The 23,535-nt window shown below is 35.6% G+C and overlaps 1 protein-coding gene across 1 annotated transcript in view; it reads left to right on the plus strand.

Moving 5' to 3' along the window:
- The first annotated feature begins 1,674 nt into the window (after positions 1-1,674).
- The window catches only part of COL21A1 (collagen type XXI alpha 1 chain), a 72,485-nt gene continuing 50,624 nt past the window's right edge, over positions 1,675-23,535 (plus strand). Inside the window, exons 1-9 of the mRNA XM_017739211.1 lie at positions 1,675-1,790; positions 3,503-4,054; positions 8,579-8,747; positions 8,880-9,096; positions 10,836-11,009; positions 11,949-12,026; positions 14,350-14,358; positions 15,820-15,903; positions 17,952-18,032. Of these exons, the coding sequence (XP_017594700.1) occupies positions 1,703-1,790; positions 3,503-4,054; positions 8,579-8,747; positions 8,880-9,096; positions 10,836-11,009; positions 11,949-12,026; positions 14,350-14,358; positions 15,820-15,903; positions 17,952-18,032 (1,452 nt within the window). The 5' untranslated portion in view covers positions 1,675-1,702. The remainder of the gene's footprint in view (positions 1,791-3,502; positions 4,055-8,578; positions 8,748-8,879; positions 9,097-10,835; positions 11,010-11,948; positions 12,027-14,349; positions 14,359-15,819; positions 15,904-17,951; positions 18,033-23,535) is intronic.

The raw sequence follows: 23,535 nt of genomic DNA on the forward strand, positions 1-23,535 counted from the left end.
GTACCTTATAATTTGTTTATTTCTTTTGTGTTGTTGGTGGGAGGAATCAAAAGGATTTTATAGTTTCTCAGGCTCAGCACTGTGCTTTTTTATATGTATATCCGCTTTCTGTACTGTAGTCTATCTTGGTTTTTTTTCAGTTATCGGCTGACATTTTTCTGATATTATAAAAGCATGCAATTGTCCTTGAGTCACCTGCTATTCAAATTGCCGCATAGATTTAATTTCATGCGTTCTTCTTTGATATTGCTCTATTTGGCCTCATGAGAGATGTGTTTTACCCTACGCTAAGCACTTGCCATGGAAAATGATGGAAGAGATTTTAGACTGATCAATCGTACAAACCATCAAGTCTGAAATAATCTATGTAAATTGTCTACCTCTACCATGGTAATACTTTTTCATGTATTACAAGCCTAATACACAACTTCATAATTTTAAATAGATCCTTTTTGAAATAGCTGGAACAGGAAACTGCCACTTGATCTGTTTAAATGAAGGTGGTATCCCAGTATTTGTGTAGCAGCATTGGAACAATGCATCTTCTGTCCAATCCCATAGACCCCAAGTGTGTCTGATTTCTTACCCATTCTGACACAAGGTAATGTGAATAACAAAATATGGGTCTACCTTGCAATTATCTGTAATCTGAAGAAGAGATTTAATAACAGAATTATTATGGTTTTGCTTTACTAACTTTGGAGGATTATATTAGGTAGGTGTAACATTTCCTGGAAGTTGACTTCTGTGCCGTGAAATGAATTCACCCTGAAAATTGCATTTTACATTGGAAGATGAGATGAGATGAGAGAATACAAAAGAGATTCAGTATACTTTCTTTTAGAGTCTTGAAATTAATGGATATCTAATACAGTGATCAAAAAATGTATCTTTTATCACTATGACACTATTTTTTCTATAAACATAATGAATAAATATTTCTTAATTAAAGTAAATTTGTCAAATAATATTTTTAACAGCAATATGAGACTAAAATTGCCTGACAGGGGTTTATAGTTCATAAACCATGATAACAAAGGAGACATAAACAGTGGAGAAAAAATCAAAAGTTGAAGATGCATGTAATTTATGCAGTCTTGGATGTTACAATACACAGTCTTCAGGGCTTGACTTTGCTGGAGAAGGGCTGGGGCTTGCTGAGATTCTGACTCCTGGTGTCAGTGTCAGCCCTGGGGTAGAGGAGTGGGAATTGTCCCACACTCCCTGAAGTAGCCAGGTGTGTGGGTTGAGACTGAAGTAGCACCTTCTCACCAGTACTTGGTGCGTAAACACTTGCCATACTTTGGATCTTTTGGTAATGTCTTTTGATAATGGCGTCTGAGTGGGATAATGGGATAGTGTTTGGACAAGTGTGACTAGGAATATAACCTACTCGTGAATGTGCCTAGCAGGAGAAGTGTAGAGCACCTTGGTGAAAACTGGGCTTTCAAAAAAGGGCTGGTGGGTGTTGTTGAGTTTAGAATCTCAGTTTTGGGCTTACATGCCTGACTGACACTTCTTGAGTCAATGGTTCATTGCAGGGTGGCCACATCTGGGCTTGCAGATTTGATTCAGAGATGTTCCTCATACACAGTTTTTAAACTGCAGAAGCTTGGATTTTTTTTGTAATATAATAAAACTGTATTTTCTTTTCATTTTTTCCCATCTAGTTTTGTATCAAGACCTTGAGAATAAAACACACATGGCACAGATCCAAACATTTTTTCAGATGCTGTTAGTTCTTCTACTTCATGATTACATCTCAGCTGAAGATGGGGAAACAAGAGCAAGTAGGTGTTAATTTTTGCATTTCAGATAAGTGCAAATTCAAAACATGCCTTGAATTTTTAGTATCCATTTTGGTGTTCACATGTACATTTCTGTTGATGGTGATTTTATTCCAATATAATTTTCTTGGTGAAAACCCCATAATATATGAAAAATAGCTTCAATGTCTTACTTCTCCATTAGGAGGGGAATATTTTTTTTGTGTGTGTGTCTTGGAAATGCTTAAGAGGGCAGATGGAACTGTAAAGCTCCAGTATTGATTTAAAATTGAATCTTGAGCATTTGCATTTTCATTTCTTCAGAAGTCATGTTCTGAATAGCTTAATGTTATGTGAGAAACTAAATAAGGAAGAATAAGTATTCTGTGAGAGGAAGTTGAGATAACTCCAGTTCTGGGACAGACCTTCTTGCATATTCTTCAAGACTAGCATCTCAAACCCCACCAAACCATTTTTTTACTCTAAATCTGGTTTATAGAAAAGAAAACATCTACCTGCTCTAGAAGGCTCCATCAAAATGAATACTCTGCTTTTAGCAGAGTCTAATTATATTGAGTCCCTCCCAACTGAAATTAATCTGTGATTCATATCCCTGGACCACTGAGCGATGCACTCTGCTCACCCTTTGCTCCTTCTCCCAGTGTCTTTTCATCACCACCTGCATCGCAAAAGCATTTCTCCTGCAGACTGTGGTTGCTTTCAAGGAAGGTGAAATCTTGTTTTGACCAGAAGTGTCCATAGGCAGATTTCAGGATAAGGCAAAGCTCTCCTTCCTGTGGTGGAGCTGCAGACTTTCACAAAACAAAAGGACAGTAAGCCCCATGACCTCATGTGCCATGAGATCAAAATAATCCCTCCTGGTTTTGGCCATGTCCTTGGCATGTCATGTGTCAGTTATCAAAACTTCTTTCATGGTGAATGGAAGGCAGTTCCCTCCTTTAGAAAGTTATTCCCTCCATCTGAGAATGGGCATGTAGCGTGGATAGGAATGCCTATGTCTGTCCATGGCCTGTAGTTGGCAATTTAGCCTAAAAACTCAGTTTATGACTACAGCTAGGAGAGCTGAATCCATGCCTAAGTTATTATGCAGTTATACCGTAGTTATTAAATGCTTATGTGATTCTGTATTCTGGAGGTTGAGCTCATTCACTGAATACTTTTCTTCTGCAAAAATCAGAATATGCTACCAGCAACATGCAATTGAGATTCAGGATTTTGTAATACTAGTTCTGTAAATGCCATGTAGCAGTGTCCAAAGTCAATTAAGATGTATTTGTAAAAGGATTCTGTAGTATTCAGAATATAGCCTTCCTCCACAATGTGCTTGGTTTGGAAACAAAAAGGAGTTTTTATGTTTATCATCTCTGCACATAAGATATGAAAAGACCCAATATATATTCATGTCTGTTTATTGAATGGAATACAGTTGCCAGCTAAGGAACTGAATTCCAGAATTTCTCATAGTTGTTTCTGGTGCTAATGTAAAAACCAGAAAATGGTGTGGTTTTCAGATACCAAGTTGGATCCGTGTGGCTTACACAAACAATCTTGCACAAGTTTGCCATGATAAACTCTGCTAATTTTTTTTCATCTGGAATGTATTTCTCAATAAAGATCCTAATAGAAACACTAATTGATAGAGAAAAACATTTACTGTGGAAGAAGAAAGTGAAAGTGTTCAGTAAAATATTTGTTTGACTTTTATTTTTTTTTAGGTTGCAGAACTGCTCCGGCAGATTTAGTTTTTATCTTGGATGGCTCTTACAGTGTTGGCCCAGAAAACTTTGAAATAATCAAAAGTTGGCTTGTCAATATTACAAGAAATTTTGACATAGGGCCAAAGTTTATTCAAGTTGGAGTTGTCCAGTATAGTGATTACCCTGTACTTGAAATTCCCCTCGGAACTCATGAATCCACTGAGAAGCTCATCAGGGAAATGGAGTCCATACACTATCTGGGAGGAAATACAAGAACAGGAAGAGCTATTCAGTTTGCCTTTGACCATCTTTTTGCAAAATCCTCAAGATTTTTAACAAAAATAGCAGTTGTTCTCACTGACGGAAAGTCCCAAGATGAAGTCAAAGATGTAGCAGCAGAAGCAAGGAAAAATAAGATCACTTTGTTTGCTATTGGTGTTGGCTCAGAAATTGAGGAGGAAGAACTTAAAGCCATTGCCAATAAACCTTCATCAACATACGTATTTTATGTTGAAGACTATATTGCAATATCAAGAATTAAAGAAGTTATAAAACAGAAACTTTGTGAAGGTAAGCGATTATAAAATATTTTTAGATGCACAAAATGTAGTTCTGTACACATATTTTTTCATTTCACAAGCAGAATACATGATTCATGCAATCTAAGGGACCTGATACTCTTCACCCTAATCTTTTGTTTTGATTTTATTTGTGGAAATTCCTTCCAAAATGTTATTTTCTCTATCAAACAAAGAGAAAGATATATTTGGGAAAGATACAGTGTTTTAACACAGTAAGTGTTTAATTTCAATATCTATCCTTTTGCCCTAAGCCCGAATTTTCTTCATTGATAAAGTTTAAAAACACTAAAATATTTCAGCAATTCTCATAGTGCCGAGAATATAGGGTTTATTTTATTGATTTCTTTGTTGCAGCTGATACTCATGCATAATCCAGCATTTCTTCTAGACAAGCGAGAGGACAGACTGCCATTACAACAGGAGTACTTCTGAATACATACTTCTTCTAGTATGTATTGAAAAAGCCAGAAGAAAGACTGCTGGCAAAAATAATAAAATTGTAGAGTGGTTTGGATTGGAGGGGACCTTAAAGGTCATCTAGTTCCAACCGCGCTACCATAGGCAGAGACACCTTTCACTAGATCAAGTTGCTTAGAGGCCCATCCAACCTGGCCTTCAGCACTTCCAGGGATGGGGCATCCACAGCTTCCCTGGGCAACCTGTTCTAATGCATCATTGCCCTTACAGTAAAGACTTTCTTCCTAATACCTAATCCAAACCTACCCTCCTTCAGTTTTAAGCCATTCCCCCTTGTCCTCTCACTACATGCCCTTGTGAGAAGTCCCTCTTCAGCTCTCTTGTAAGGCTCCTTTCGGTACTGGAAGGCTGCCCTAAGGTCTCCCCACAGCCTTCTCTTCTCCAGGCTGAACAACCCCAGCTTTCTCAGCCTTTTTCCTACAGGAGAGATACTCCAGCCTTCTAATTAACTTCGTGGTTTCCTCTGGAGTTGCTCCAGCAGGTCCACGTCCTTCTTATGTTGTGGCCCCAGAGCTGGACACAGCACTCCGGGTAGGGACTTGGAAAAGTGGAGATGTCTGGAGCTGTAGCAAGCTGTTATGATGTTTCTTAGAAGGTTTTTATGGAAGAGTTAGCCAAGACCAACACTGTAAAGTGACTCTGACTTTAGAATGCTAACAGCATTACTGCATTGAGTTTTCTGATAATTTTGTAAAACAATGGCTTATATATATAAAAATGATAGCAAATTGCTTCTAAGGTGTATCACTCAAACTCTATGATGTCAGTGGTACTTTGTACGTTTCATTATCAAGAATTTATGCAAGTCCTGTTTAAATTGTACCATATTTCTGCATTTAGTAAGAGTGAAAAATAGATTTTATTTGCTCTCACTTGGAGTATCATCTTCATTGAAAAAATATGGTGATCCTTTTGTTGAGGATATTAATGTTTATTTCTTGCTACATTAAGTGAAAATCATAGTAATTCCTTGTGGCTGATGTAGTAAGGTGGTCAGTCCAAAAATTAAGTCATCTAAGTGGAGCTAAATTATTTAATAGAACTTAATGGAGGGAGAAATTCCCCTGAATAAACACAAAATAAACACAATAGTTTCTTTGAATAAAGTTTTAGAAGAAGTGCCATTATATTTCATCAAGATGGATTTTCAGCTTTCAGCATCAAGTTAACTAGTATCCCTTAAAATTCAGCTGTGGTATTTCACATGATTTACAGCAGTAATCTGTGGATGTTGACTATTTACACCAAAGTGTACTTACTCTTTCACTTGAAGTGACCCTTTGCATTGTCTCAGTTATGTTGTGCACTTCCCTTCTGAGATGGTTCTCCTGCAGAGCAATCAAAGCCACTTGGCAGCTTCATTTCTAACCACAGTGTCTTTAGCCGGTGAACTCCAAGCCTGGAATTTTTATAGCTAAGTTGTGTGTTAATTAATTAATTAATTTATTTATTTACTGGTTATCCTGTTGTTAACATTCACTTTGACTGAGGGAGAGGAAGTTCCATGACGGCCGAGCAGTGGTTTGGCTGTGATCAACCACATGAAACTGCCTGAAAATTTTGCAATTCTTTTTTCATGGTCTTTGTGTAAATGTCTAAAAGATATGCTGGTTTTTACCCTATGGAGTTTTAAAATTCATTATTAAATGAAGATAGATATAAGGCCACAGGGGCAGTATTTCCTTTCTGGACAAAGGAGGCTGAGGTTTGGTGGTTCTTGGAGCAAGCATTGCTTTTACGAACAGGTTTGTGGGGGAAGGGCTCTAGTGTGCCTTTTGGGGACTCTAGTGTTTGTTTTAGAGTACATCAGGGGAAAAAAGACCTCCTGAACCTGTCAGCCAGAATGGAACCAGATATTTAAGGAATATTTAATATGTATTCTGAAAGTCAAATGTTCCTGTACTATCAATATTCTATAGCAAAAAAAAAAAAAATTGTGTGTCAGGAAAGAAAACCCAATGCAGACCTCAGAAGTTTGTCTGGAGGATGCAGAGAAAACTTCCTTTGTGCCACAGACTGAGATTTAACATAATGAAGTTATTTCACACTTTAGGAAGGAAAATAAAGCATCTGAAAACTATGAAAACACTAGAAGGTAACAAGATTTCAGAACAGGCTAGAGAGTTGAAGTGACTGGTACTATGGACTGGAAATACAACCCCATTTCCAACAGAAGGCAGCTCTTAATTTTGCCACTGATTTCTGCATGCTGTTTAATGGCTCAGTTAGTTATCAAAATAATTCTGCCAGAAGATTATCCAGAAGACCCAAAAAAGATCTACTTGACTGGGAATTTTTTATGTAATTCATCAATGTGCCCCTGGAAAGAAAAAATAGTTTCTTAATGTGTAATTTTCAACATGCTTAATTTGTTTGGTTGGTATTGGTTTGGAACAGTTATTTTGGCCTTGATCCATAATAATGGCCCTCTTACATAAAGTATTCCTATTTTGGCATTAGTTTTTGATTTTAAACCAAATTTGTCATACTGTAACTGATAAGAGACCCTTGTGTTCATTTTCTTGTCAGTGTATATGTATGTGATTGTCTGTGATCTCTGTTAATTGTGATATGACCATTATCTAGCTTTGAAATAAATGAATTAAGAAAATAGGTCTGTGTCAACAATGCATACTAGAAAATAGCCTGAAAAAAAAGGTTCTGTTAGTCTTACTTAATATCCTAAGTATGTTGACTGAAATCTGTGTTTTGAGAAGAATAAGAAAGAAAGTTTTGTTGGACTGTGTATTTCTTTTTTTTTTTTTGGAAGCATTCAGGAGGTAGACATTTGAATTTCCAAAATGCAGGCAGAGTTCTTGCAATTCTTTCTTGTACAACAGACAGATAATTTATTTTTGATTTGGAAGTCAGGTTTCATTTTGCTGTGGGGAGGAAAAGAAAACTAAGAGGAGTTTATGTGGCTTCTTGCTGCTGCCCCAAGTACCCGTGACATGTCCCCTTGGGATGGATTGTCCTTTCTCATGACAGACAGGGTGTACAGAAAATCAGCAGAGTTTTCTTAGAGTATATATATCCTGCCTCCCCCGCCAGAATAGGCTAGCTTCTGCCTGCTCTGGGGATAGTTAGGAAGGGAAGTCATGCAGCGTTTCTCATATTATGAAAAGAAGCCAGTCTAGACCTTTGAGCTGATAATTCCCTGGCACAGAGACAGGAGTTTTCCAGCCCATGGCTGGTCCAGATGGAGATTAGAGAACTCTCCACCCCTTCTTTGGAATGTATTCCTAACCTCTTCCCTGTCTATGAACTGATGCTTTTCTGAAGAAACAGTGGGAAATGAATAATGATAATTTTTGTACACAATTTAGCATAATTTTAATAAAACAAAAAACTTCTTTTCATTGATTTGTTACCCTAATACAATGTTTGCTTCAGTATTAAGTTTCACTGTCCTATCTCTTTTTCTTTTTTTTGTTTGAGACGACTTAGGTCCACTGTTTTTGTGTAAGGATAATTAACCAGGATAACATGCAGCTAACTTACGCTTCCACAGAAAATATATCACACACTACTTTTCCATTGACAATAACTTCAGGCAGATTTCAGTGTAACAGACAAAACAGCTCAGAGTCCATTCTGAGTTAATTTAAAAAAAAAAAAAGTCATAGATAATTCTACCTTTCTCCATTTTCAAACTAATTTTATAGTTGGGAGGGATGCTAAATCCAAATTGCTAGTGCACTTTGGAAATTAACATCTATAATCGTATATAATTTTGAAACCATACAATTTTAGAAATTAAATTCAATTATATTTATTAGCCAGATAATTTAATACTCTTTAACTACAATTACTGACATTTCAAAATAGTATGTGAATATATTGGCAGTAATATATGACATCTTAGTATTCTTGCCTCAAGTCCCTGAGGATCCCACATAGCACTTCTCTCATGTTGTACTTAACTGACAGTTAAGTACATAAATAAATATGATAAAAAAACCTAGTTGGGTGGAAGGTTACTTTTTGGAAGTTTTAAGTCATATTTTGAACTATCCTTACATTTGTTATTTTTCAGAGTCTGTTTGTCCAACAAGAATTCCAGTGGCAGCTCGAGATGAAAAAGGATTTGACATTCTTGTAGGATTAGGTGTGAAGAAAAAGGTTAAAAAGAGAATTCAAATATCAACCACTAATGCAAAAGCTTATGAAGTAACCTCACATGTTGACCTCTCAGAATTAACAAGGTATTGAATTTTATAAATATGCTTCTATATTCAGTAAGATTTTTTTTTTGCTTTAAATGAGAAGGACTTATTTAAAATTTATATGAATGTTCAAGTACTGTCTTCTTTTTTCCACCCTTCCCCCTTTTTTAGGAATGTGTTTCCAGAAGGTCTCCCTCCATCCTATGTGTTTGTTTCCACTCAAAGATTTAAAGTAAAAAAGACGTGGGATTTATGGAGAATCCTGAGTCTAGATAAGAGACCACAGATAGCAGTCACTATTAATGGAGAAGAGAAAACATTATCATTCACTACAACAAGTTTAATAAATGGCACACAAGTTATTACTTTTGCTGCACCTCATGTAAAGGTAAGGAGTATGTCACTATCATGATGGAATTCTTCTTTAAGTACTCATTATTCCACTATTCCCCTCTTTGTGCAAACCAGTTTTATTGTTTTCTAGTATAATATGAAAGTTCTCTTTCAGTCTTTCTTCAGTAATTTCCAGTGAAGTACTCCAGTCTTGTAAGAAAGATTGTCTTAGCTGCAGATGAGACAGAGGAATGGAGGTGGAATGACCGCATTCTTGCATTTGTAGCAGGAATATGTGCAGCCCAGAGATTGCCCTTCCTGCCACAGGGAATATTATTTAAGTGAACAGAGAGGGCTAATTCAGCAGACAAAGAATGGGAAAGATTTGCTGCTGGAGCTCTTCATGGCCAAGTGGGTTTGACTTTTCTGGGAAGCGGAGGCCTGCATTCAAATCCCTACTCCAAATCAGGCTGAAAGAATTTTAAATATAAATCCTCAGTGAAGGAAGGACTCCTATCCAAGGAATAGGTCTTAACTACTAAGCTTTTTCTAGGGAGAGGTATTTTATCCTTCTGTTACTGGATGGAGAATTTTTTCTTTTTGTTTCCAAATTTCCTCTGACTTTTTATAATTATTAGTAGTCGAAATAATTTTATTTTTTTAAGAAGCTGTGTTAAACTTGATTTACCAGAAACTGTGAGAAAATTCAGTTTCAAGTCAATAATTAATTTGTATTTATCTATTTCTGGGAGCTGCAATGACCAATCAGTCTTATTCAAGCAGTCTCAGGTATCCATGAATTTCACCATGAAAACACAACTTTTGTGGGTTTTTTTTCTGTTGTGTTTCTCCATGCTTGCCTTGCTATTAAGAAGAACAATAATTTCATGGCTTTTTTAGAGCTATGTGTCTCTAAACACACTATAAATATCAATATCCTCTTAATTATAATTTTTCTTTAATAAACCTTTATGATAATTTATCACTTTCACTGGAAAATGGAAATGTTATGTATTCTGATCTGTTGTTTATTTTGTCTTCTAATGAGAGCCATTGCAAATAAATAAAAATACAATCTGCAAAAGAAAATAAAATAGAAACAGAGGTGCTTTCAGAGGGTGTGTATTATTAAATGAAGTATGCTTGATTTCTGTTTAGGTCTAAAAAAGGTGACAGATTTATAACATACTGAAAGATGTATGTTTCAGGTTATGAAATACGAATTTAGTGTGGGATTAATCTCTGTGCAATTTAGCTAGGCTTGGTTGAAGAGCTAGATTGTTTTTGAAAGCTTTAGAAGCCTGGGGTTTTGTGAGAGTAATGCCTGGTTTGCTCATTACGGTATTGGGATTCTTTCCACCAATAGCACACCATCTTTTCTTTCATAAGAGATGAAGTAGAAAGACTTTCAAGTACCAATTTGTTTTCAACATGATTGATGATCTGAAGTGTTTTGAGACATTATACCCCTGCTGAAAAATAGGCTTCTGGCTGCATATTTTTAACAAATACAGGTTTGAGCATGTTCAAGGTAATAGGCTAAAAAAAAAAAATCTATGTGAGTTATAAAAGAATTCTGAAATAGGGATTGATTTTCACCAATTGCCAAATTTTCAATTACAATATTACTTGGCAATACTTTATTTGCCTATACAGTTTAGAATTATTTGTATGGAAAATGTGCAACCTTGGTCATCTCAACCATTAGCAGCAGTTTGATTGCTGAAGTGCAGTTTTATTGTTATTTAAATCGAAGGCATTTTTAAACAATGTTGTTTTCTTCGTTTTTCTTAGACATTGTTTGATGAAGGCTGGCATCAAATTCGTCTCTTAGTAACAGAAGACTTTGTAACTTTGTATATAGATGGCCAAGAAATTGAAACAAAGCCATTACATCCTGTTTTGGGTATTTACATCAGTGGCCTAACCCAAATTGGAAAGTATTCTGGAAAGGAGGAAACGGTACAGGTAGGCATACGCTAAAACTACAGTAATTCAGTAATTCTGCTGAAGGTTAACATTGCATTGGTGTCTTCTCTTTTCTAGAGCTTACTCTTCTAACTTACAAAAGACTGAAATTCAGTATACAAAATTTTAATAGTTAAGAGAGAAAAAAAATGGTCAGGAGGACTTAGAACAAGTGATGTATCCTGTGACATGGATGCTTAATTGGTGTCACTGATTTCAAGGACAAAATTGATGCAACGTGGTTGCCTGAATTTGGGAAACTATGTCTCAAAGTAGGAAATTTCCTCTGTGCTTGACATTTGCATATGATTTCCTTCCATCAGGGTGTGGGTGATGCTGGTAAAAGAGGAAAATTTTGGTCAAGTTTCTTTCTCCATGCTTTGCAGTCATGATAGTTTATGCTAGAAAAACTGACAGTGGTTTCATTTTATTTGAGAATATACCAACAAAGCAGAATGGCACAAACTTTTGTTTACCTGATGCCAGTGTTTTTATTGGTTGCTTTTTAAAGATTTATGTTGTATATTAAACACTAAACATTAGGGATGCCTTCTGATGCTTTATCAGAATTTACTAATCCTACATCTAATACGAGCAGGTCTGTGCAGAAGCATCTTCCCAGGTCTGTTAAGGTAAAAAGAAAAAGGTTGGGTTTGCCTGTGCTATTAACTTGTTTCCTCAATGGTACTGGAAGCTAGTGTAGTTTGTGCTGCCTGTGTTTGGATTTATTGCCAATGAATATGGATGGTGATTTCTGCTATTTTTTAAAAAATTCTTGGATTGATTATTTTTATTTAAATAATTTTGTTACAGTATGTTTAATTGGTTGCACATATGAATCACTGTGAGTAGCCTAAGAATATTTCTATCTATTTAATTGATTTTTAACTGTAGTGAACATGCAGACCTCTAAAGAGTCTTTTATGTTTTGAATTACAGTTTGATATACAAAAACTGCGAATCTACTGTGACCCAGAGCAAAATAATCGAGAAACAGTCTGTGAGATCCCAGGATTTGTGAGTATGATAGATGAACTTTTGAGGACTATTTGGCATTTTTTCACAAATCCCTGTTTAAAGCTGACTTAATGAAGTTTTAAAACAAGTTATGCTACATTGATTCAGCTGGTGCAAACACATGCTTGTTACCTGTGAAATACCAAGTGACACAGACTTTGTTTTCAGCCTTATTTTTTCACAAAGGTTTTTACAAATTGTTTTAGTTTAGGTATTTAATGGTGTAAATTTGATAAATATATATATGAGTATAGAAGAATCTCAGCATCCTCTCTTAAAATTTCAGATTTTAAGCACTATAGATTAATAAAACTTCTAGGTTTTTCAGCGTAAAATTCTTTGAATATGACTTTTGAACTTTTCTGATATACTCCTTGCTACTTGTCAGGTCATTTAATTTGTTAAATTTTGGTACATAATCGGCAAACCTGTATTTCTAAATCACCTTCTCCTTTTAGAAATATCTATGCTGAGGTCTGTCATAAATATCCCATTATCCGAAATGTTGCCAAGATTTCAAGAAGTATGTTAAAGATAAGACAGAAATAAAACCAGGATTCTATGATTCATGTGCACAATTAGGAAGTTTATGGGGACCCTTTGGCCTTTTCTTGGCCCTCTCTTTGGCCCTCTCTTGGTCCTCAATTATGCACTGAAATGTAAAACATACACAAACAGATTTAGAACCCAGTCATGACTGACAGAGCCACATTTAAGCATTCAGTTCCCATCTCAAAGCATGAGCATGAGATTGATTTATACATGCAGATTAAAAATACTCTCCTTTGTTTGGTGTCTAAAACAAACTGAGCTAAAGATTATCTGCCTCCAGTGTCTTACTATATAGACCCACAATCCTCATGTTGTGATTTGATTTAGTATCATTTTGCTGGTTTGACAATAGAACCATTGAATGTCCAGCATCCAGATTTTATTTTTTCTCAGTCTGGCATGGATTGCCAGCTAGTCTGTTTTTCTTCTTCCTCTTTGGGGCCAGTGTGTCTATTGCATCCTTATCAGGGCTTTTTCAAAATTCACAACTTTCAGTAAAGCAGCAAGTAGGTGACTGGATTATTAGCTGTTTGGAACTCTGACTCTGTGTGTCAAGAACTAATGGGTGCCGGGAGACTTTTGTAAAATTAGGTTGGAATCTTGAAGAAAATAAAGTATTTGGCTATTTAACTGCACCACATCTTTTTGCTCTTTACAAATTAAAATAGGATATGAAAAGTAATCAAATGAAAAATATTTTGCATAAAGAAAGCAAACACTAAAAAGTCTGTCACATCTTATGTTCACTGCAATTTATCAAGGGAGTTGAAGCCAAAAGATTGCTTTTTGCCATTTTAGTTTCACTGGCTGTTGTTGTAAATTAAATTTGGACTTTACCCATGAAATTCTGGACTCCTTCAGAAAATAAAAATGTTGGATGATCTTCAAGGAGGAATATGTAGTTTGTGGTTGTATTCTGTCAGTGTGGTTGTGTCAGAGTTCCTGAAATGAGCAGAGGCTATATATACTAATTACAGCCCAAATTAATCCCCTTTCCCAGAGATACCTAGCTGCATGGTAATTTTAAACTCCTTCTGTGATCCACGGAAAATGAAAACTTTCTCAAGGGGTTGCTTAAGCTGAAAATTGAATACAGAGGAAGCACTCTCTGTCTCTGTGTGTATGGAATCTGCAGTGATTGCATGCATTAGAATACTCCTGTGGACAGTGCAGCTGATGGTGGCTACTAAACTATTAAGACAGACAATTTCATGGTTGCTCTGCTGAAGTATTGGGGGTTGGATTGTTCTGTGGTATATACTGGAACAAAAATCAATTGTTAGCAGAGTCTAATGCAGTCACAGGAAAGCAAGAAAAAGTCAGCCTTGCCTCTGTGCTGCTCTGTGTTTTCCCAGATGCTGGATTCAGGCAGAGATCAGAGATTTCAGAAATATTTTGGTACATTCTCTGACATGAATGAATAAGCAGAGGAAATTTTTGATGAGAAGTTACTTCTTGTAAAAGGTTTGACCCAAATCTAAACATTTAATGTGTAAATATTGACGTGGTTTAGTATTAATTGTCATTGTCTTTTAAAAATTGCTACTGATTGCTCCCATTGACAGACCCTTAAACACAGTTAGCTAAATTAATTTCATATGCATGGATAGCAGCTGCACATAAGTCTCAGAAAGTCTAAAAATTTGAATTATAATTTCTTGACGGTTACAGCCCGTAAGTTATGATTGGTTTTGATAATGTTTCCAAATAAGTGGATTTTGCTTTTTAGAAATATTGCTATACTTTTAAACTGTGTTTCTTCTTGTTTCAGAATGGAGAGGTAGGCTTGATCCTAAACTACTCAAACTCAGTTTAAGGTAGTATTTGACTTTATATAAGCTTCTTAATATTCTAGGTAATATACACTTTGTTTTCAAAAGGGGACAGAGATTTGCTAAGTTTAAGAGTGCTGGACTTCCATTGCTTGAACTCTAGTCAGTAGAAAAATTAAAAAGAATTTTTGTTAAAAACCACATGTTTACTAGAATAAGTGGTCTGATGTTTTCCCCCAGTTGGATTTAATTGCTGCTATTTGCAGGGCTGGACACTTGCAAAGGGGTGGGGGATATGCACAGTCAGGTAGCTGTTACCTGCATCGTGCTAATGGGAACTCCCTGAACCGGAGCTTATCTGAAGGCTTAATATGACAGCTTCCCTAACCTTCCCTGTAACTCCCAACTTGTACCATTGCAAAGGAAACATGGATCTGCATTTTGATCAATCATTTGACCCCAAGAAAGAATTCCATTCAAAAAACATCTTAAAAGGTGTCATTATTCTTGAAAATATGAGTAAATTGCTATGGAAAGTTTTAGATAATAAATACAAATCTGTTTTTTGCAGCTTGGATTCTTAAATTTTTGCCTTTCCATATCTCTAAGAACTTGCTGGGTTAGGGTTGATGGGTGAAAAAGAATTCACTGAATCTAACTTCAACATATAGATTTATTACAGATGTACCTATAAGAGATTTTACTTAGTAGCTCTCCCCTTGCCTGCCTTAGTAAAGCACTGAGGTTTTATGTGGGGTTTAATGGTGAGAAGTAAATATCACAAAAAAAAAAAAAATCTAGAGGGTTATGTGATCTGCCGAGGTTTAGTGTTTACTGCTGCAGGGAGCATGGTTTGGGGGAGGTCACCTAATGGTCTTTGTAGGATGGGCACTCTTGGGACCAGGACTAGTGACCTCTAGGAGTCGGTGGTAGCAGGTGTGTCCTGCCTCTCCTCAAGTAGCTTCATAGTTGGAGCACATGCCTAGGAGGTAGGAGAGTTGGGGTTTATCTTTTCAGGCTTGCTATGCATGATAGCATGCCAATGGTTGGGATCAATATGCTATACTTATTTATTACATCATTTTACACATTTTTAAATGAAATTTTTATATTTGAGAATTGATCACACTTCAAATTATGAATATAAATTAGCTAGGAGAAGAGTCATGTTGCAAGATTTAAAATTACCAAACTATATGACAAAATATTTGTGAAAAAAATGAAGTTACAGGTATCAGCCCAATATTGGTACTTACTTTTTTAATTTTTATTCTGGATAAAATGATTTCATGCATGAAAAGTAGTTGGAGGGCAATATTCAGATAAGCAGAGGTTCCATCTGAACAAGGGAGTGAATGCCAGGACCTAAGTGAAAGGCAGCCTAAGGAAAGTCAGCTTCATACAGTGTTACAATATGTTTGTTGCCTGCCTTTGGCATATGTGCTGATGGCTGTTTTCACTCTTGGTAGTGCATGAACGGTCCCAGTGACGTAGGCTCAACACCTGCCCCCTGCATATGCCCACCAGGAAAGCAAGGACCTCCAGGCCCCAAAGTAAGTCTCTGTTCTGTCTTGTTGAGCATATATGACCTGTGTTTCCTTGCTACTCTTCAGCAAATGATGTTGCACTGCTAATTGTTTGAGAACTAAATGATTTTCTAACAAAAGCCTTTTAATGGAGAGGGGTGTTTCTTCCTTCTTCGTAAAAGAATGAACTGGATGCTTACTGGGAGAGTTCCACTTTAGCTGTGCTGATGACCTCCTTTCAGTGTTGATGAAGAACTAAAATGAGAACTAGACCGAAGCTGCTGAAGTCTAACACGACAAACTTGATTCCCCAGTATTTTGCTTTAGTACCTTTCTCAGTAACTGTGCTAAGCAGTGCTTACAGAATTATTTATAAGTGTAGGAAAAAAACCCCAAATCACTTGTCTTTCATTAAGCAAATGGATAAAAACCTTCTCTGCTGTCATCATAAGAGGTTACAGTATGCTGTAGCTACCTCAAGTCAAAGGGCTTCTTGATACAGTGGAAAAGGTTTCTGATCAGGGAGTTGAAATCCACAATATAGAGATCATCATTATTTTTTAATGTATTTCTGTGGTCTTTTACCTTTTTTATTCTCTTTTTACCATATTAGAGAAAAAGAGATAGAGAGAGAGAGAGAGGGAAAGATAATTTTAAGAGAATTGAAAACCACTTCCTGTAAAGTAAGAAGGAATGTGAAATTTCAGAACTAAGATGACCTATGCCTATTGCCTTACATGCAATTTTTCTACTACAATGCTAACCTATGACAATTTGTTTGGGGATAATTGAATAATACAGGTGACAAGATGGTGCCTAACACAAAAGGCTGCACAAAGTGAAAAGGAACGCAATTTAAGATTGAATAGGTTATCTCAGTTACAGTATTTATTAACTTTTGAATACTGGACTTTAGAATCATATGAATTTAAACTTAATTTTTGTGCTTGTGATATTAGTGGGGTACAATAAGTTGAATTAAATCAAAGCAATTTAAAAATAGAAGTAACTGATATTTTAAGCTTTTCAAGTTAAAAGCACAAAATTTCACAGTTAAATAGTATATTTGAAAGCAAATTTATTTTTCTCAAATCCCAAATCTGGACTTCTTAATTTGGACAACAATAATTCTGGGTAACTTATTACTTGTTTAGCAAATGATAACTGTTATGCTTTTCAAAAGAGACATTATTCTATATTCTCTCTCATTTAGTTCAGCATTACACTTCTGTGGTTTATATGTGAAAAGATATTTTTTCACAGTCACATTGAAAACTAGTTTCCTGTTTCCCTTCTAATATCCTCCCTGTTTATAACAGTTCTGCAATTTTAACTGACCCACAGATCTGTTGATGGTTGAGGCTGAAGAATCGGTATCTGAAGCTGTCAGTAAAATAAACAGAAAAGGTCAATACTCTAGGAGGATATGTTGAGTAGGATGTTAAGTTCCTGCTGTATCGCCATAAACATGAAGCCTTGGGAAGCAACTTTTCTTTTACTTTAATCTGGTCATAACAGTGATTATCAAAATAATTGCAATGGCTTTTAAGAGGAAATATCAAAAATATCTCTTTCAGAAAGCAATTGGTAGAGAGGAGTTTATTATTTTGCAGGTTTTAATCCTGTCTCTTGCCTTTTTAGTTTTTTTTATCTTAAGAATTAGGCTCAGCTAAAGCAAGTAAGAGATTTCTTCAGAAAATAACTACTTCATTAATGAATTCGTTAATACGGATTGTTTCATCTATTTGATGAAAAGTGTTTCTATTTCTGTTGATTAAAATGTTAAAAGACTTGAAAGCTTTTGAGTTGGTGAGTCAAATTTGTGCTGTAGCCGTGTGTGGACTGACTTCTCCAAGTACTGCACAAGAAGCTGGGGAGAAGTAGGGGAGAATTTTCCCAAAAAAGATCAGTTCTTTTTCACTGTAGGAATTGCTCCTCAGTAGTAGGTCCCTGGCCTTGTAGAGACTGTTTTGTGGAATGTGTTAGGGTTAAGGTTCATTGTGCTAATTTTAAAATACTCTTATAATATTGAAATGCTTATGTATTTTGTGTGTTCACATGTTGCTTTTCCACAGGGTGACCCTGGGCAGCCTGGGAATCATGGTTATCCTGGTCTGCCTGGTCCAGATGGTAAGCCTGTGAGTACTAAAAACTTAGTCATATATTGTAAATGTAAAACTAACAGGAGAAAAAACATGGAACACGATTTTTGAAATTTAGATGATTTTGTCTCCATTCTTTGAAACTGTGAATGTCATTTAAGCACTATTTGCATGTAACAGCTGTATGACTATGTCAATGATACTATTTTTGTTTCAAGGAAAATACTGTAAGTATGAGTTAAGTACTGTTGTAAAGCAGAGAGCAGGCTGTGTGTGCTCCTGTCGGTCTTTGCATTACTTTGCAGCAGTTATGTTACCACCTTCAGTCTTTACTCCTTAAAAATTTTTTCACTAGAAAACTCTTCAGGTCACCTAAAATCCTATCTGGCTTTTTTTAGGGCTTGCTGCTTGCTTCATGTAATTTCTCTGTAGGCTACCTCAAGTAGTCCCTCAAAATATGTAGATATACATGAAAAATGTTAAAAATATAGATGTTTTGTAGTTCCAAACTGGTTCATTTAACAAATGGAACTGGTGATTCCATCTGTAAGCAGAGTTAGTTTAACCGGAAGAAAATAGGTGCTGAAAACAAGAAATGTAATTGTTTCTAAAAATTGAAAATTTCCCTGTTTTAAAATTGAAACCTGACCATGGTTACCCTGATGGCCCAGATGAGCGGTGTGTACATGAATTTTTTCATCAGTCCCACAAACAAATATCCTAAATTTTTCTGTGATATAAAATGTTTTTATACTTTTGTTCTTAAACAGCTTTTGATAGCTATTATCTTCAGAGTTTTTTTGAACCAGAATTAGAGATGATAATCTGAATTGAAACATTCAATGCTTTAAAATACTGCGTTTTGATTTTAGACAATCCTGAAAATGGGGAAGTGTATTTAATCAGAATAGCTTTTCAGTTGATAATTGGTGGTGCTAAAGCTTAGGAAGAGCAGTTCTGATCTCCTATAAAAGACAGTTATACAAACTGTCTGAACCTGGAGTTGCATGGGAGAAGGTGTCCATCACATGCTGATTTCTGGAAATAGGTTTGCAGTATTGATAAGCATAGCAGGGCTGCCTTTAATCCAGATAAGTCTGATATTTTGAAAAATAAAGTGATATCATGTAAGTTTTAATGAAAGCAGAATGGACTGGGTGGGTATTGGTAGGGAAATGTCAGTTTCTCTTCTCTCTTTTAACAAAGAGATTAAGACTTCATTTCTGAAGCATCCAGTCGGCTACAACAGATTATTTTAGAAACAATTTGTTATGACTCTTTCATACTTTTATGAACAGGTTTCCACTGCAAGGCTATTTATCTTCCCATAAGCACTGAAATTTGTAACAGCATGAATAATGAAGGAGAAATAAATTGATACTGTAGACCTACTGTAATTTTGTAATCTGGCAATTATGGCTTATTTTTTCCTGTGAGTCATAGTGTGCATAGATGGGCATTATCTGAACATAAAAAAGATAACCAAAAGTATCTCAGAATGTGAATCAAGAAGCCCCACTAAAGGAGAAATTGTATCACTTTGCTGAAGAACTTACGATATTTGAAGTGCTTGCAGTTAAATCTTATAGCTTTATTAACTGACTAATGTTTCTGAAATATCAGTTGTAGTTTTTGCACTTGTTCTTTGTAAAGACATAATTGCAAACCAATTAGATCATCTGCAGCTCTGGCCAATGCATTATTTTTCCTTACAGTATATTCTTGGGTGCATTCCAGGTGGCTTTTTAGCCGTGAATGGTGAGAGACCCTTTAGATTCACTGTGCAGGAAAAGAAGATTCCCCTCTCTGTCTTTTTCTTTCTATTTTACTTTTGTATTTGCTAATACAACTAGCACATTTTCTGTGCTGTCAGTGATTTTTTTTTGTTTGGGGAAACTTTGCTCATATGAATCTTTTTAGTTTTATGTCCCGGGGAACTCTGAGAAACAAGCTTTTAATTCAGACAGCACGATAGGCTTACAGGTAGTTGTGTAGTCAGACTTGTTTAATCAAATGGCTTTTGCATGAAAAGCTTTTCCTGCAAAGTCAGTCTTTTCTGTTCCCAAACACATTTTTATGTTCTTCTCTAAAGTCATTCCAGTTTGCCTATCTGTTATTAATTTTCTTGGAACAGTATAACTGGTCAACAAAATGTTTCTTCCTCTGAGAAAGATTTTAGGCATGCATTTATATTACTATATGAAACTGAGCTTTAGAGTAAAACATCTAATAAAATTTAGTTTGCTGTTTGTGGGCTGGCTATATTATTTTAATACTTAAAGTTAGTTTCAGTCCAGAAAAGTTGAAAAAAATTCCTATTAGTATCTTCAGTCTTACCAGAACATAGTTGTTTACCTGGTCTTATCCAGTAAAATTGTTTGCTCTAATAATTGGGGAAGTGAACATAAAGATGACTTATTTTCAATCATTTCTTAAATCTTATTTTTATTAGTTTTGTTTAGAGTATCTTTGTTTTTTCCCCTTAATTGCCACCTCTGTTTGTCTTCTGATAAATACAGAAAAGATCAATTAAAAGAACTGTAAAAAAGAATGAAAGTGAGAAGCATAAGTAATGAAAATACATTTTTTTCAATCAAAAATGTAATTCAGAACCTGAAATTAATAAATTGTCTAGTCAAGAGAAAAGCACTGATAAATAAGTGCAAGGATAAAAACAGTATTTGAATCTCAAATGGAACTCATTTTAATGAACATTATTAATCAGAAAGAAGCAGCTGGAGGGATTACTGGCCCTAGAAGCACTCAGCAGCCTGACTGTGTGGTCACAAAGCCATTTTTTATTTCAAAGGATGCCTTTTTTGTACTGGGGAAAAACTCAAGTTAAGGGGAAAAATAAGTTATCAGAATCTGTGCAGTGATCACTTGTGGGTAATAGAGGTGATAGGTTATCAGTCTGCTGACAGAAATTTAAAAACCCCGCTTATTTGTCAATTTTGAACTAAGAACCATGGAGCTGGCAAATCTGGACAATTTTCTAGTATTCCATCTAGTTTCATCCATGAAAGTTTGGATCAATTTGCCTTGTTGTTATAGTATGTACAAGAAAATGAAATAAGAAATGAGAAAAAAACCAAGCAATTTAAAAAAAAAAATCTGGTGAGACTGACTTTACTGATACATGCAGATACAGAGTGCATAAGGTATCAAAAGCCTCACATAATAAGTAATTTCTGATCATTCCAATATATTTTTTTAAGTATTATAGAACATTATTACAGCTGTATTACCTAGAGTTTAATATTTAGTGACCAACTAAAGGCCAAATCTTTTATGATGTATACATAACTATAATAGCAATGATGAACTATTTCAACAATACTTTTGGAATGAAAATGGATAATAGTTTCACGTATATATAGAATTTCCTGTGCTATTGGGTGGTTTGCCTGGGATTTAAGTTGTTACAAACTCCGCAGCTACTTTGTTCAGAAAACTTTCATAGTCAGAGTTGATAATTCAGCTGTGAAATGCTGCTCTCAGTTCCAGGAAAAGACATACTCCTCAGTAACACTGTGGCCTTGTTATTGTTAGAGGAAATCTTTTTGCTCTGTTCTAATCCAGTCATGTAATGGCTTCCCTGAGACCTACAAGTCTGAAATTTGAGCGATGCCTGAGGCTGGCTTGTGCTGCAGGGACAGCTATAGAGTTCAGACAAAAGACCACATCACTACCTGCAGCAGATGCCAAAGGCAGAGGTTATGTATGATAAGGATGAACATCTGAGCAGTGAGCAGGAATTAGACTCCCTTGGTACATCGTTGAATCTCCCAACAGCCTGAAGCTTGGGAACTTTTTAAGCTGCATTTATGACCTTTTATTTAATGATTTTGATGGACTGTTTTTTCCTCTGTGCTATTTGAGAACATTGTGTTTAGGGAAAATACACTGCTAGGGGCTCTGAGTTATGAAGGCCTTGGCAGATGATGGAGTAGCTAATGGAGGAAAGTGCAATGAATGCAGAAATAATAAACATGGTTACATGTCTGCATAGTTACAACAATTTCTGTTCTTTAAGATGTAATGTATTTTATGAAAAGAGTTTGAAGACGTGTCTTATAATGCTTTAGATAATTGTGCTTTAAAGATTTTCTGCAAGAAACTTGCACAAGAGGTCTGCAGACTTTTCAGGGTGTTTTCCTAACACCAAGTTAAATTTTCCTTTTGCAGTTGAATTCCATCATGCTTGGTTACATCACCCTAAAGAGTTATTTTTAATTAGAGTTTACAGTTCTTGAATATCTTTAGACTGTTACTGTTGATCCTTGGTTCCTTCCCAGCCCAAGAAGTAAGCTTGCTTACTTCTCCCTTTGTCTTTCCCAAGTAATCCTGTGTTCATACCTTTGTTGTTTATGTTGCTCATTGTCTCCAAAAGCTTTTCATTAAGGGACTATGCAGTGCAGTTGTCATTGCCTTATCCATACAGCCTCTATTTTTATTTTTATTTTGTCTTACCAGATGGGATATGCCTACGAATGCTGTCTGAACTTTTGTCCTTTAGGTGTGCAAATGCATTGCAGATATACTTCTGAGGTTTCCTCTGCTATTGCACCCAGAGTTCTCTGAATTAGTACTTGTCACATGTCCTTCTTGCTCAATTTTTTCCCTTACAGGCAAACTAAGTTTCTTTTTCCAGTAAGGATGATGACAGTATTGCTATTTTTTTGTGGCCTTTATGTAAGTTCTTTGACCTAAGAAGTGTGTTCCAATTTTTTTTCCTTTGAATTATTTGTAAATTATTGCCTTTTTCTTTAAATTCCAAAGTTTCATTTTATCTGTGATTTTTTTAAATGCCCAGCAGTCTGGGACAAAACTAACCTCAAAGTCCTGCTATTTATCACTTTCCTTTTAAGGACTTTCAGGAACTAGAAGATGATCAGTACTGTTCTCACAACAGTAAACGGAGACAGAAATTTTGTATAATCCTGATTTCAGATGAACTGATGTAAAATAATGAATAAGAATATAAACATTGTCCTGTGGAGTAGTGCTGACTGACAACATTGATGAAACATTACAGGAAGGATTCACGTTAAGACACATACATTTAATATTTGAATGGGTACAGAGACCCAGGGTGTCTAAATTCTCATAATAGTCAACAGGCACTTAACATATACCGCAAAAGATACGGGATTTTTATGCTGTAAGGTATTTTGTGTTGCCCATGCTGCAAGACAATTAATGCCTCCCAAATATTTTGTGCCACTGTCTGCTAACACTGGGTGGGTATCTTAAGAATCTCAAATGGCAGGAGCTGCCTATATTTAGGCAACTGGATTATAAACTGAGTGTCAAATTCAGAGGTAACTATAATACTTCTCACGCTATTTGTGTGTCTTTGGAAAAGTTCATGAGAGAATACCAAGCCCAGATAAAAACTATTATTTTTGGTGGCAAATTTAGTGTGTTCATCCTATTTGAAAGAAAACCTTCAGTCCTGAACTCATCAGTTGAAAAGGGAATTTTCCCTTCTGTCCCTTTTACATAAAATGGCAGCTATGGCATTGCTGTTCTTGCAGCTTATGTATGTATGCCA

Source organism: Corvus brachyrhynchos, unplaced genomic scaffold (genome assembly GCF_000691975.1).
Source record: "Corvus brachyrhynchos isolate BGI_N302 unplaced genomic scaffold, ASM69197v1 scaffold136, whole genome shotgun sequence".
NCBI lineage: Eukaryota > Metazoa > Chordata > Aves > Passeriformes > Corvidae > Corvus > Corvus brachyrhynchos.